The following is a 14,890-nucleotide window of genomic DNA, read 5'->3' as shown; positions in this document are numbered from 1 at the left end:
AGCAAAACCGAAATGGGGAAACCACACAGACAACACCACAAACACAGCCAACACTGCTCGCACAGAGAACAGATGGGAGTGTCCCGCAACATCGGTCAGGTGGCCCGGTCCCCTCACTTCCAGAACACTAGAGAGTGGTGACATCTCATCAGACTACTGACCCGGCTCCTTCGGCGTGGGTTCACCAGCCCATGATAAACCAAGCATGCAAGCTGGCACCCACAGATGAGCCTTCTCCAACGGCCAATCCAGAAAGGCCGTGGAAATAATACTGCCTCATCTCTATTAGAGTCCACGCAGGTCATTTTTTATGTGCACCGACTCTAAACACCTGTATACAGTCAGAGTCCAAGACTCAGCAGAGAAGGACAGGCTGCGCTGGCCAGACGGTGGATATGGGTTCTTCCTGTTCCTTTCCTTGTACTGTCTGTCTGGTGGAAGGTACTTGAGCAGAGATGGGGCTCTGTCCCCCTGTGGCCTGATTTCTCTCATCCTTGGAGGATGAATATGTAGGTTCCCCAGACAGAAAAGGATGCACTCCGAGCAGATCTCACCAGATGGCTCACAAGAGCCGACTTATTACAGATGTCAGACCAGGTGTCCCAGGGATAAACAGCACTAAGAACACCAGTGCAGTCAAAAAGAGGGAGAGAGACCCTCAGCGTTTGGGGAAGAAGGGTACAAACGTGTGTTCTCTTTCTTGTGCACTGGCCTCATCGACTACATGGGCATAATACAAACAATGACACCAACCCCCTCCCTTCAAACCCTTCCCATTCAAGGGCTCTCCTCCCCCACACCTTAATATTATATGAAAATAAGCAGCTAGTCCTACCAGAATAGAATCAGGCCTGTGGATAAATCCAGGTACCAGGAAGGGACAGCCTAAAATTCTATAGGAGATTTGTGTTACCAGGCAACCTGGTCCGACCTGGTGCCCAGAAGAGCCTGTGGGACACAGACCCAGCCAAGTCACAAAGACAAGACTGAAAACAGGGTTAAATGCTGAATCTCACATCGGCCCCAAATCAGCTTTCCACTTGATGAAGCACACGGACAAGAAGTCAGAAAAACAAAACCACAATGTTTTGACAGTCTAGCTAAATGTGAAAAATCCAAATGTTGGCCATTGATAATGATCTAAAATGGGAACAGGCATCTACTGTATGTCAGGCATTCTGTGCTCTCCAGAACCCTTGAAAGTCTTTGAAGTAGGTGGTATTATCACCATGGTACCAATGGGAAACTGAAACAGGAGAATTACTCAAGAGCCAGATGGCAGAATTATTGGAGGCTATGTTCTTAACCATTGCACTTGGCTACCCAAAACTGGGGGGCAGAGGGACCAACGCAATTGTAGGCAGGTTGCAAACTCCACGCCTATCTTCTCCAATGCCTTCATGCCGAACCCTGGAAGGCTCTTCGGGGACTAAAGTGAACTGGGACTAGCAGCTGGCAATGACATGACATGTGCCTTGCTTCCCTGCATCTTTATGAATCACTTGGCAAAGTGCGCCTGTGGACGGGGAGGCCAGCTGCAGGAGGGGGGGCTCTGGGTTTTCTGGAGCCAGAACATCCTGCACTGAGGTACGGGAGTCACTCCACAAACAAGGAGAAGTTATTTCTCCAAGGATCGGTGTTCCTACATAAAATGGTGACAAACCACAGCCTGGCTCATGGGTTTATTTTGTGGGTTCAGTGAATTCATGTATAATAACCAGGAGCCACCCACACGACCACAATAATTGCTAGCAGATTAAACAATTCCACTAAAAAGAACTTTCTTTAGCTGTATTCCGAGACTCTGCTCACCATGAACATGGAACATGCTAAAAAAAAAAAAAAAAAAAATGGGCTACAGAAAATACAATAATTGCACTCAGGACAACACGGGCCCTCCGTGCAGACGGCCACGGGAGAATGCTGAAGTTAACACTTGTGCGTGTGCGGGGCCCCTTGACAAGGCTATATCTGCAAAAGTTTTCATGGTTCCTGAAAGTGTTCAATATTCACATCAATTTTAATGTTAACGTTTCTAAAACTAACACAGATTTTTTTTAAAGTTCTTTAATCAGTTGGTGGCAGATTTGGAATGGAATTCCCCAGCCTCCAGGACTCTGAAGCACACTTTGACAACCGGTGCCTTTCCTTCCAGATGAAGAAGGCTTGGGGTCCTTTCAGGATGCTAAGCAGGAAAATCCTTAGGATCCAGTAACAGCTGGCCAGTCAGCCCAGCCTGGCCAAGGGCCTTAACCCAGCAGTAAAACAAACTCTACCAGGAATGAGGGACTAACTTCCACTGTGTCCTTCCTACTCTTATTTCTGAACGAATCTGAACCAGACTGTGGCCAACATATGACACCAACTTCCGAGTGTGGGAATAACAGGATTTCAAGATTCACCACCTTCTGGCAAGGTTCCTTAGGTTATTTTTAACAATCCTAAATTTTTTTTCATTTTTCTTTCTTTCTTTCTTTCTTTTTTGTTTTTGTTTTTGTTTGTTTGTTTGTTTAAGGAAAGAATAGGCACAAGAGCCCAGGTCAAAAAGAAGTGAGTACCCTGACATGTGGATCTTGAACCGCCCAGTGCACCCGACCTACAGGCCCGAAATGCTAAGACAGCGCGGGCCTGGAGCGGAGGGCACCTGGGGCCAGTGTCGCCGGCGCCGGCACCCCACGAGTTCCCGTCGGCACGCTCTGCCCATCAAGCCAGACAAAGAGCGCAAGTTCCCAGGCCCACGACTCCAGACCGCTGGGACCGAGTCGCCCGGAATTAGGCCCGCGGCCAGCCCAGGGAGCCCACTCGCCTTGGAGGGAGGCCCCGGGGTGCCTCTGGCGCGATCCCCAGTCCTGCCGCCAGGACCCCGCTCCCGCTCGCGCTCCGCGTGCCTCCGGCTGCGGCCGGCCCCCGGCCCCTCCCGGCTGCAGGCCCGCAGCCCCCGCACGCCCCACCCCAGCTCCGCCGAGCGGCGCCGCCGCGTCCCGAGCCGGCCCAGCTGCCCCCGCCCTCGCGGCTCGGGCCTGGCCGCGGTACTCACCCGGGTCGCGCCGCGGGGGCCTGATCCGCGCCGGCTCCGGGAGCCGCCACCGCCGCCGTCGCTGCCGCCGCCAGTGAGGCGCGGTAGGGCGGGGACGCGTGGCGAGGCCCGGCCCCCGGCCCGCCCCGGCCTCCGCCCAGGCCCTCCCGGACCGCCCCCGGGTCTCCGCCCCCAGTCCCCCGCCCTCCTGCCGCCCCCAGCCTCGGGATCTGGCCCTCGCCCGGCCGCGCACTTGCAGCCTCGCCGCCGGCTCTCGTCCCGGGGACGCTGCCCTTTAAGGGAGCGCCGCGCCTGGCGGAGAGGCGAGGTCCCCCGGACGCCCCCGTGTGCGCTCGCCCTCCCCCAGCTCCTCCTGCCTTTCTGTTTTTCGTACTCGGGGGTAGGAGGCAGGACACCCTCCCGGAAGCGCTGGGCATCCTGGCTTCGCCCAGGGCTCCTCTCAGGACTCTGGGAAGAGGGCGCCCGAGCCCCCAACGCGGGAGATGGAAAGGCGGAGTCCCCAACCCCTGGCGCCCCGACCCAGCCTGCCTCCCTCGGGGCCCCTAGCCGTCAGGTCCCCGCACATCAGAGAGGCCCAGCTGGACGCACGTTACCCTAAGGAAACTGAGCCCGGGCGGCGCAGAGCTCGGACACAGCGGTGGAAGACCAGATTATGCTTTAATGTACACTTTGGGTGTGCTCACGTGCCCGCGGACAGCTCAGGGGCCGCGCCGCCCTGCGCGGGGCTCGGCCCCCGCGCCCCCGCGCGGTCCCTGCCCCTCCGCGCGGTCCCTGCCCGGCCGGATGTTGACGGCGTCGCCTAGCAACACGAGATGGCGGAGCCGGGCGACGAAGCTGAAGGGTAAGCGGGGCCAAGGGGGCAGCCGGCCAGCGAGCAGCCCGCCGCGCTCGTCCGCAGTCCACGCCGAGGTGGCCTCGCGTCGCCCCCTTGGCTCTCCTGCTCCTTTCCTCCCACTCTGTCCCTTCTCCCCACTCCCGGGGCTTTACCGACCCTCCGCATCGGCCGCCCGCCCCTGCCCCGCTCCCTTCTCACCTCCAGTCCTTTGTCCTCCCCTACCCTCCCTCTTCCCTACTCCCAGCGCTTTCCTCGCCTGAAGACCCCGGACTCGCCGCGCCCTGCAGTAACCATGGCAACCACTGCGCTGCTTGGCTCTCGGGGCTGCGGAGTAGGGATCCCGTCCATGGGATGCTGGGGACACTTCTTGTGACAGGAACCTTAGCAGTCCCTCGCCTCTCTCCTGCAAGGACGGATTCCCAGTCACAGGCTGGGGGGAGACAGGCGGTCCCCAGATGTCACCTCTGCCTGAGGCCCAGCGCTTTCCCTGAGCGCACCTAGAGGGGCGGTTAGGTAAAGACGCACGCTGCCAACCGTGCACTCTGCTATGCTTTATGTGGAAGGACAAACCCGATTTTAAAGAATCTGGACTTTTTGCGTAGACACCTCCGTATTGCTTCTTGTTTTGAAAAAGGGTAGGTCTCTATGAACTGATGGAACAATGTCCAGGTTGAGCCGAAAGAGAAGACTAAAAGTAAAACAATACATGCAGCACACTCTAAGGGGTGGGGCAGGGGTTTCGGGCTAAATGCATAGGAAAAAATCTGAAGGAATACAATTGTGTCCTAAATCGCCTCCTATTACCAGTGGTTATCTTGGGAAGGACGGGAAATCACAGCGGTTGTCATTGTTTGTCCACAAGTATCTATATTGATTTGCTTTTTAAAAAATTAGGTTTTAATTTTTTAAAAACATAATAGTTTAAATGTAAATCCTAATGTTCTTGTTCTAGGCAAACCATTGGGAAGCTGACAAAGAGACTTTGGGGCTTCTGACCTTTTTGGTGCGATTGTTTGTGCTTTGTATTTACTGTCCCCAGTTTTGTCCCAGACACAGTATCGTCTAGGTGACCTTTCTGCAGTGCTCTGTCTCATGCTCCCTGGATGTTTAGGTCATTCTCAGAGCTCTTGGCACCTGGGACACCTAGCAAGTGTGATCTAATGATGGGCAAAGTCCTGGCTGAGAGCCCAGGCAATCAGCTGACCTACAGAATTGAGGAGGGGATACATGCCAACTGTGGGACTGTTTCCCTAAAACCAGGTCTCACCTGGAAGGCGGATCGGCCTCTGGAGGAGAGGAGACCCAGGAAACAGAAGGCCAAGCGGTAAAGTTCCCTCTGGGAAGAGTTGTTCTGGGCTTGTGTTTACCAGGAGGTAAGGGGGGAGCTTGCTGGCCTCAGTTGGGTAAGGGTCCTTTCGCCTGGCAAGGGGACACACTCAGTTCAATGACAGGGAAACTGGTCTTCCTTCCACTTCATTTTAAATCCCAGCTCTGGGGTTGCCCTGAGTTTTCCAAGACTCATTTCCTGTAATGAAGTCGAGAGCATGGAGGCAAAAGGGAGAGGGTAGACCCAGCTTGAGAGACCAGATTTATGCTTAGTGATGGGAGGCATGTGAAGGCATTTCCCGACTGAGCACAGCCCCTCCCAAGACCCTTTATCCTTTGATCCTTGCTTTTTCCCTGCTATCCCGTTATAGGAATCACCACCGCTAGAGAACAATGACCAGATAAGCCAAGAGGAAGAAGAAGAAGAGCAAATCACCACTGAAGGCGGAGGTGAAGTGGGAGGGGAAGGCTCAGATGAGGAGGACATCGCTGAGGATGAGGAAGAGTCCCCGGAAGGACAAGTTGCTGTTGAAGATAACGCCGAGGAGGAAGAAGTGTCCATTGCGGAAATCGTACCCTTTTCTAATGTGGAAGTCACAATGGTTGAAAGACGAATCGGCTCTGCACAGTCCATTCATTCAGATGCCAACCTTCAGGAAAAGCCAGAAGATGAAAGTGGCCCTGAACATCTGCAGGAAAGCGTTGAAGAGGCCTATCAAGAAGCCATTGAGCCATCCGAATCAAAAGGGGCCATCTCCAGAGAGCCCAGTCTGCAGCCAGTCGCAGGCCCCTCTGAGCAAACGGGCCCAGGTGCTTCTGAACCCACAGAGGACAGCTTGGTGAGTAGCCCTGGGTTCTATTTTGTAAAAATGTCTTACTGCCCATGTGGCTCATCACCCTAGGTAAACAGCTTAAAGACGCACTACAACCCAAACTGCAACCCCTGTTAGGATTCTGAAGCAAATTAAGCCTCGCACTCTACTAGCCTATTCCAAGAGATCCTGGACTTCAGTGCTCCCACACCCACAGTGGTTGACCTTCATAGCCACCCTCCACATTGGGACATCCAGAGCAACATGAGCCAGGATGGTGGCCAGGAGTCACGGGGCTCATGTGCTCATTTCAAGAGCATTGGAGATCTGGCTGGCGAGAAAGAGAAACTCAATTTTTTATTTTAATAAGTTCCAGTTAATTTACATTTAAATGGCCACCTACTGCTAGGGGCTAACATATTGGACAGTGCAGTTCTAGGTAAAAAATAATGAGAATAGTTACATCCTATTTTTTTTTAGACAATTACCAACTTACAGGAAAAAATAATGTTACAATATAAGGCACATTTTATTTCCTCAGGCATTCAAAAGTAAGTTGCTGGCCTGCACACAATCATCTCTGAATGATTTTATGTGTTTCCCACAAATAACCATTGAAATCTGAAAACTGAGAGTAGGGGTGCAGCTCAACAGTAGTGCTGGCCTAATATGCTCAAGGCCCTGAGTTCCTTCCCCAGCAGTAAAAATAATAATAATAATAATCTGGAAATTGTGTTGCTACATGATCAAATAAGTTTCAGCCTCGTTCCTATTTCACCTGACACCCCAGTAACCACTTTTCTAGCAGGGAGGTCCTGTTCGGAATCACACGTGGCCTTGACTCTCACATCCCTTTCGTCTTCTCTCTCTGTGCATTGATGACCTTGACCTTGTGAAGACCAAGGACAGTTTCCTTGTACAATATTCCCACTGGGATTTGCCTGGGTTTTCCCATGAGGAGGTTGGGGTGACCATCTCTGGCAGGGTCACCACAGAGGTGCTGCCCTGCTCTCCACTGCGACTACCAGGCAAGGCCTGGTCCAACACCCTAACTGACCATGTGCATTTTAACCACTTGAAGGAAAAGTGCCAGGCTTCCCCACTGTGAAGTCAGTCTTTAATCTTTGCATTTATTAAAGTACCTTCATGAGAAGGTACTTTTTATTACAATATGAAAATGAATGTGTATTTAGAATGAGAAAAAAATCACAACAGATTACCACCATTTATTTAGGACTTATTTCTCTTGGGTATTGTATACAGGTGTTGCACACCTTTTGCCAGAGTTGTCCCTAAATGTTTCTTATTTTTTTAACTCTATTGTAAAGGGATTACAATGATTTGTTGTTGGTTTACAGAAATACAATTGATTTTTCTTTATTATCCTTACGTTCTGCAAGGTTGCTCAACTCCCTTGTTAGGAGAATCCATAAGTTTTTTTTTTTTTCTTTTTTTCCCCCAGAGATGATCCCATCTTCTGAGAATAAAGTCAGTTACTGTCTTCCTTTTCAATGTGACACCTTTTATTTCCTTTTCTTGCCTGATTGCATTGGCTAGACCTGCCAGCACAAGCTGATTATCTGGGGTGAGAGTGGACATCCTTGTCTTATTCCTGATCGCCTGTGGAAATCTTTCAGTTTTTCACTGGGTTTTTTGTAGATGCTTTTTATCAGGTTGTTGCTATAGTTTGGAGGTGAGGTGTCTCCAAAATGCTTCTGTGAACGCAGAGATATTCAGAGGTGCAATGATTGGACTGTAAGATCTGTAACCTAATCAGTTTATCCTAATTTGAATGGACTGACTAGGTGGTCCTGTTGGCAGGTGCGGTATAGCTGGAGAAGGTGGGTCACGGAGATGTGATCTGTCTGTCTGTCTGTCTCTCTCCCTCTCTCTCTCTCTGCTTCCTGATGGCCAGGAGCTCACAGATTTCTCCCACCACCATTCCCGTTTGCCATGATGGAGTTGGCTGACCATGGACTGAGACCATTGAAACCATGAGCCCAGTTAAACTTTGCCTCCTCTGAGTTGTTCTTTTTTAGTTGTAGATGGACACAATACCTTTATTTTATTTATTTTTATTTGTATGTGGTGCTGAGGATGGAACCCAGGACCTCCCATGTGCTAGGTGAGCACTCTACAGCTGAGCCATGACCCAGTGCCTCTCTGAGCTGTTCTTGTCTGGTATTTTGGTCACATGACACAAAGCTTCCGGACATACAGGTTGGGGGCAGGTCCCTTTATCCCTAGTTTGTAGGGTGTTAGGGTGTTTTGCTTTGTCTGTCATAAGTGTTGGATTGTCTCACATTCTTTGTGTGTCTATGGAGAAGATTGTGTGGTGTTTGTCTTTCTTAACTTTTGTTTATTTATTTGTCTATTTATTTATTTATTTATTTGCAGTACTGGGGATGGAACCCAGGGCCTCATGCTTGCTAAGGCCTCTGCCACTAGCTACACTTGCCCTTTTTTCCATTTTTAGGTTTTTAATCTAGTAGATTATACTGATTGGGAGCCTCACCCCCAGGCCCCTTAGTGGACTTACCAGTGTCTTCGACACCCCCTGTATGACCATCTCCCACTCCACTGCGTCTCCTTGCCCCTCCCCTGGCCTCCCCACCACCCTTGGCTCTGAAACCTGCCCTAGGAGGAAGGCCGGCCTCACCACTTGTGTTGGTTCTGACTAGGGGCCTCAGCCCCAGCCCGCAGCCTCTCGCCTGGCCTTAGGGCTGGGTTGTTCTGGAAGGGGAGAGGCAGAGGGAGACTCTGCGCTGTGCCCTGATGTCACCTGTCCTGACAGCAGCCCTGCAGGAGCCACCGTCCCCCCATAGTACAGGTGGAGGCCTCCTCGCCTGGGCCAGGCCAGCCTCCCCGCAGACAGCAGCTCTTGCTCCGAGGGAAGCCACATCACCCCCTTCCCCCATCCCGTGAAACCTGAGATTCAGTAACCCTGGAGAATCGCAGCATTCAATATTTGATGAGCCCCAATTAAGCTTAATGATGACAAGTGACAAATGCGTGATGAGGCTGCCTTTAGGAGCTGGACGTCAGTGAGCGCGGGCCTCTGTGGGTGATCTACGCAGCACTCCTTGCACTGTAGACCCTATTTGCACCTTTGGGCCCAGTTTCCGGAAAATTCACGGGGATGCAGTGTCCAAATACGATCACCCAGAAAGTCAGAGACAAACCCCGGGAGAGCCCCACTCCCCTCCCTCCTGCTGGCTCCCTCTTGGGAGAAGATCGGATGATGAGTGGACCCTGTGGGGTCCGACCCTGTGTGTGGACGTCACTGGCTTCTCATTAGGAGGAGCCCATTCTGGACACTCTGGAGATAGGCTCCGGCCACTGCACCTCCATAATGTCACTGTGGCTCTGGATGCTGCTGGGACAGTTCCTAGGGCTGGGGTGCAGCTGGGCGTTAGAGCCCTGGGTTCCTCCCTAGCACTGCAGGAAAAAGGAGGAGCGAGGGGAGAGGAGGAGGGGGGAGCGGCAGGAGAGGGGCGGCCGGAGGGCACAGGCTGACAGCTGGGACTCCGGCCTCTGCACAAACTTGGGTGAGCACTTCAGCTGCCTCAGGCTGTTCTCCCTGTGGGTCGTGGGGAGGGCAAGGGGGAGCGGATACGCGGGATCACCGTGAGCCACGGCCAGTATTCACCATTCAGCGGCAGCAGTGATGATGTCCATAATGATAATTGCTCTTTAAAAGCCAAAACAGCCCCAGCACCACGGAAACAGTCAGATAATAAAAGCCAAAGCAGAACCAGGTGTTTGTGTCGAGGGAAGATATTTTATTATCAAATTCTTATAAAGATGAGTGATTTGAGAGAAGCAGCCCTTGATGGCTGTGGAGACTTTCCAGCACGCTCAGGACGGGTCCCCCCCACAGGCAGATGGGCATTCAGAGTGAAGAATCCGCCCGTGTCCACACACCCTTGTGCAGGTACTCAGCTGTAGGTCCGGACCAACAAAGACCTTTCCCAGAATCCCTAAGGCAAGGGCTGGGTGTTTTCTATCTTGGCCATTTGCAAAAGCCAAATAACCTTCATGTCCAATTTTCCACTGCTTTCACAACTACGTTGCATTTGAACAACGTAATGAACCAAAATCAACCTCCCTGTTGTGACTGAGTCCTTGTATTAATCAGCTTTCCATCACTATAACGAAATGCCTGACCCAGGCTCCTTGTGAATAAGAAGAGGTTTACTTAGCTCAGGGTTTTAGAGGCTGAAAGTCCACACAGCGCAGCACAGGCTCTGTGGGCGGGCCACCCTTGGCATGGATAGCAGTGGTGGGAAGGCGTGCAGGTGTAAGCAGAGGGAATGGAGGGGCCAATCCATGAGAACCGCTCAAAGGGTCCCATGAGAACCTCCTCAGGGCACCCCCAGTGATGCAAGGACCAGGCCGCTCCCATCACAGCAGCCACATCCAGGGACACGCCTCTGCTCACGGAGCCCTTGTGGAGACTCAGACCCTATCCCAGTCACACCAGCCCTCGCTGATGTGTTTTGCCTGTTCTTGCCACAGACGGAAGCACAGAAAGACGCCCCGCAGAAGGCCTTTCCCACGGGGACCGGACACCACGTCCGACTGAGCCTGGACACTGCAGAGGAGCTCCCCCGGAGCCCGCAGGAGCCAGGTGGGGCAGCGCCTGGGGCCTCCGTGTGTCCTCCGCTGGGGCTACAGAACTCCTCCCCGGCAGACGCAGCACGCACCAGCGTTCCTCTGTTCTGCTCGGTCCTTACTCGAGCCCCGAGAGTAGAACCAGGCTCCAAGCACCCCAGGAGCCAGTCAGTGGTTTATCCAAGTCAGCGGCAGGATGGGGTCTTCAGGCAGAGCCCCAGGGGCCCCACCCCAGTCCCCGCCTCCTGGTCCCCGGGAGGAGCCCCGGCACAGCAGCCCTGACCCCGGCGTTGTGCTGCCTGGCAAAGGCCTGCCAGGAGGGCCCGCGTTTTCACCTGGCTGTGGCAGCCCTGTGTGGGCACGGGGCCGGATGGTACTCCCCAGGGAGCACTTGCCCACGAGCCTCACACTGTGCACAAAGGACCGAGATCAGCACATGTCTAACCCCGTAAAAACAGAGCAGGCCTCGCCCCCACCAGAGAGACACGCTGCTCCCAGAGCCTCCTCCGTCACCTCCCTGCTTTTTCAGTCTTGCCAGCTGTTCCTCATTTAAAGGGAGCTCACCTCCAGGTCACCAGCAACGCCCGCCTCTGGTCCCTCGGGAACCCCAGCCTTGGTGGGGTGGCTTTCCCTTCTCTTTTTCTCCGTGCCCCACAGTGGGGCAGCTTTGCGGCTGCCTCCCCCAGAATACGAGGATTAGACCCCTTTCCAGCAACATCCTGCTTCCTCCCACAGAGGAGCCCCAGGCCCGCCCACGGGAGGAACCCCTGACGGCCTTCCTGGACCGGATCCAACAACTGACCTCGGAGGAAGAGGCCCTGGAGGACAGAATGGAGTCTGACGAGAGTGAAGAGGCTGAAGAAGAGGCATCCCAACTGGTGGTTCTGGACCCTGAGCACGTAGGAAACGCTCCTGGGCTTTGCTCCCACTCTCCACGGGGAACGGCTAGGCCTGGGACCCCCTGCGCCGTGTCGGTCTCACCTGCTCCCAACGGTCAGCTGCACTTTGGGCCCACGTGGCAAGGAGCGCTTTTTTTTTAGATGAGTGCACCTCTCAGCCCAACCCTAACACGTGGGGCAGAACACTTGGGGGTGGCCACCCTGGACATGCAGGTGCTGAACAGGCCCCTGGCCTCCACCCTCCCATGCCAGGAGCACCCCCTTCCTTGTGACACCCCAAAATGTCTCAGACTGTGCTGAAGGGCTGTGCTCGGGGCAGAATCACCCGGCCGAGAGTCACTGCCCTGAGTGCCCCAATCAGCTTATAGTTCCTTGTCCCAGCCCCTGGCAGAAAAAAGGGAATTTTGATTTTTGTAACCCATTTAGAAAGTTGTGATGCTCCAGGCAGCCGGAGGAAGGAGCGGGGTGCACTGGGAAGTTCTTTGCCCATACCTCTGAGGCTGGCACCCCGGCCACTGGTCATACCACCACCCGCCCCAGGGAACACTAGGAAGGCCACCACAGCTCACTACCCTTTTGCCATTCGGTTCTGCAGTGCTCATCCAGTAGGACGCCGGGCAGGAAGTGGGGCGCACGGCCATCTCTGTGCCCCCGCGCCTGCACCAGAGGGAGGTGTGTGTCCCTGGACTAGGCCCTGCAGTCACTGGCACACGCTTTTCCATTGTCTAGCCTCTGATGGTCAGGTTCCAGGCTGCCCTGAAGAGCTACCTTACCCGACAGATAGACAAGTTGAGGCTGGAACTCCAAGAGCTGGTGCGTATGGGTCCCGTCTCCCACCCAGGCTGGGCGCCCGCATCCCGTGACCATTTTCTCTCTGCGGCGCAGGAAGTGGCCACCAAGCAAAGCCACGCCCAGCGGCAGGAGCTGGGCGTCAATCTCTATGGAGTCCAGCAGCACCTGGCCCGCCTGCAGATGCAGCTGGAGAAGAGCCATGACCGCCACTCGGTGGCAGCATGCGAGAGGAGGCAGCAGGAGGAGGAGCTGCGCGAGGTGCGCGCGCTCTACAACAAGACCAACGCGGCCGCCAACCAGGAGCGCAAAAAGCGTAAGGCGCCCTGCGCCACGTGTGCGTCCCCTCCCCTCCCCGTGCCCTGGTGGGTGTCCAGTCCTTCCAACTACGTGTTTTTTAAAATGACTCGCGGGACAGCCATCAGAGCCAAACGTGTGTGGGCACCGTGGAGGGGTTCCTGGTTTGTTTGTTTTTTAAAGGAAGACCCATAAATTTCTTTTTAAAAATCTGGCAAACCCTAAAACTGATAATAGTTCAGTAATCAGGGTTGGAGACTCAAAAACATGGGGATGGTGGGGTCTACCGAGGTCTGGTCCCGAGGAAGCTCAGAGCAGAGAGGGTAGGTAGGGTTTCATCCCCGCACTAGGCCACGCTGAAGACGCAAAGGCTGGTCCCCGCAGCCCCGCAGCCAGGGATGGGGCAGCCTGATGGGAAACCAGGTAGCCGTGGCTCCCGGAGCCAGGGGGAGCAGTGGCAAGGCCTGACTGAAGCACTCCTGGTCCAGCACAGAGGGCACAGGGACGGTGAGCAGTGGCCTCCTCTTGTGGTCACTGAGAGTCAAGTCCCCAACTTTCTTTGTCAACGCTACACTAATGTAACAGGGAAATAGCCTGAAAAAAATCTGGAAGAAAATAGCACCTTACATGTATCCACCTGTTCTGGAAAGAAATACTTTGAGCCCTGAGAAATTCAGGAGGAGTTTCCAGACCTTTCCAATTCCAGGTCTGTGGTTCTGCCGGAGAGTCCGTGAGGCCGTCAGCAGTGGGCAGAGTTTGTTTGGCTCTTGGTTCTGGAGACTGGGAGCTCCGGGATCGAGGGCCAGCACCTCTGTAGTGAGCATCCCCCACGGCAGCAGGGCAGAGGGGAGAGAGCAGAAGAGTGGGCCTGGCACCCCCAGCCCTTCATGAGTGGCAGGAACCCGTCAGGAGTGGGTCCTGGTGACCTGAACACCCCACCACCTCTGGTGCCTTGGGGGTCACATTTCCAGCATCTACTCTTTTTTTTTCTTTTTTTTATTAGTTGTTCAAAACATTACATAGCTCTTGATATATCATATTTCACACTTTGATTCAAGTGGGTTATGAACTCCCATTTTTACCCCGTATACAGACTGCAGAATCACATCAGTTACACATCCACTGATTTACATATTGCCATACTCGTGTCTGTTGTATTCTGCTGCCTTTCCTATCCTCTACTCTCCCCCCTCCCCTCCCCTCCCCTCTTCTCTCTCTACCCCCTCTACTGTAATTCATTTCTCCCCCTTGTATTATTTTTCCCTTTCCCCTCACTTCCTCTTGTATGTAATTTTGTATAACCCTGAGGTCTCCTTCCATTTCCATGCAGTTTCCCTTCTCTCTCCCTTTCCCTCCCACCTCTCAACCCTGTTTAATGTTAATCTTCTTCTCATGCTCTTCTTCCCTGCTCTGTTCTTAGTTACTCCCCTTATATCAAAGAAGACATTTGGCATTTGTTTTTTAGGGATCGGCTAGCTTCACTTAGCATAATCTGCTCTAATGCCATCCATTTCCCTCCAAATTCTATGATGTTGTCATTTTTTAATACTCCATTGTGTATAAATGCCACATTTTTTTATCCATTAGTCTATTGAAGGGCATCTAGGTTGCTTCCACAACCTTGTGAATAGTGCTGCTATGAACATTGATGTAGCAGTCCAGCATCTACTCTTGAAGGACACATTCAGACCATAGCATTTATCAAAAATCTCTCCTCGTTACCTCCAAATCAACCCAAAACACTAAACAGAAGGCGACAGCCACACTGAAGCCAAGGAGCCACGTCTGGACTGTAGTGGAACTAGAAGGGGGACACTTGTCCCCACCTCACCCCTACAGTGAGCCAGGTACCATGGAGCTGGCCAGCTCCTCTCTGCCTCGGCCCTTCTGGAAACAGCCAGACCCCTGTGGGGACCTCATGTGATGAGGGCAGGAGCAGAAGCCACTCAGCCTGGCGGGGATGGCCGCGGCCAGCACACTTTTATCCTTCTCAGCTTCAAAAATTCAGTTACAGTTGTAGCCCTGGCCACAGGGCTGCTGCCAATGCACTGACCCTTAGGTGACACCTGGTGCTTGGCCCCTCCTGAATGCCCTTGTCACCTACCTCAGCCACTAAACCTTCCCATCGAAACAGGAGCCATCCCGGGGCTGGCGGCCAGCGCAGCCCACAGAGGCGGAGCAGATCTGGCAGCAGACACACACCAGTGGGTGTCCTACGTGAGATTTCAGAGGACAGTGCATGGTAAACGAGAACACAGGGTTAGGAGGAATGATCCCTGGA

General features: G+C 53.6%; 2 protein-coding genes across 3 annotated transcripts in view; one reads left to right on the top strand and one right to left on the bottom strand.

Moving 5' to 3' along the window:
- The window catches only part of Tbc1d16 (TBC1 domain family member 16), a 72,175-nt gene extending 69,009 nt beyond the window's left edge, over window positions 1-3,166 (bottom strand). The window contains exon 1 of one of the 2 annotated variants that reach the window (XM_078041500.1): window positions 3,038-3,166. The gene's annotated coding sequence lies outside the window, so the exon portion shown is untranslated. The remainder of the gene's footprint in view (window positions 1-3,037) is intronic. The other variant, XM_078041502.1, reaches the window with a different exon arrangement.
- A 48-nt stretch (window positions 3,167-3,214) lies between these two features.
- The window catches only part of Ccdc40 (coiled-coil domain 40 molecular ruler complex subunit), a 38,374-nt gene continuing 26,698 nt past the window's right edge, over window positions 3,215-14,890 (top strand). Inside the window, exons 1-7 of the mRNA XM_078041496.1 lie at window positions 3,215-3,878; window positions 5,133-5,196; window positions 5,570-6,037; window positions 10,529-10,640; window positions 11,360-11,523; window positions 12,253-12,336; window positions 12,409-12,628. Of these exons, the coding sequence (XP_077897622.1) occupies window positions 3,850-3,878; window positions 5,133-5,196; window positions 5,570-6,037; window positions 10,529-10,640; window positions 11,360-11,523; window positions 12,253-12,336; window positions 12,409-12,628 (1,141 nt within the window). The 5' untranslated portion in view covers window positions 3,215-3,849. The remainder of the gene's footprint in view (window positions 3,879-5,132; window positions 5,197-5,569; window positions 6,038-10,528; window positions 10,641-11,359; window positions 11,524-12,252; window positions 12,337-12,408; window positions 12,629-14,890) is intronic.

The sequence above is a fragment of the Ictidomys tridecemlineatus genome, chromosome 3 (assembly GCF_052094955.1).
Source record: "Ictidomys tridecemlineatus isolate mIctTri1 chromosome 3, mIctTri1.hap1, whole genome shotgun sequence".
Classification (NCBI taxonomy): domain Eukaryota; kingdom Metazoa; phylum Chordata; class Mammalia; order Rodentia; family Sciuridae; genus Ictidomys; species Ictidomys tridecemlineatus.
The sequence above is the reverse complement of the archived record's forward strand: the minus strand, read 5'-3'. Positions and strand labels throughout refer to the sequence as shown.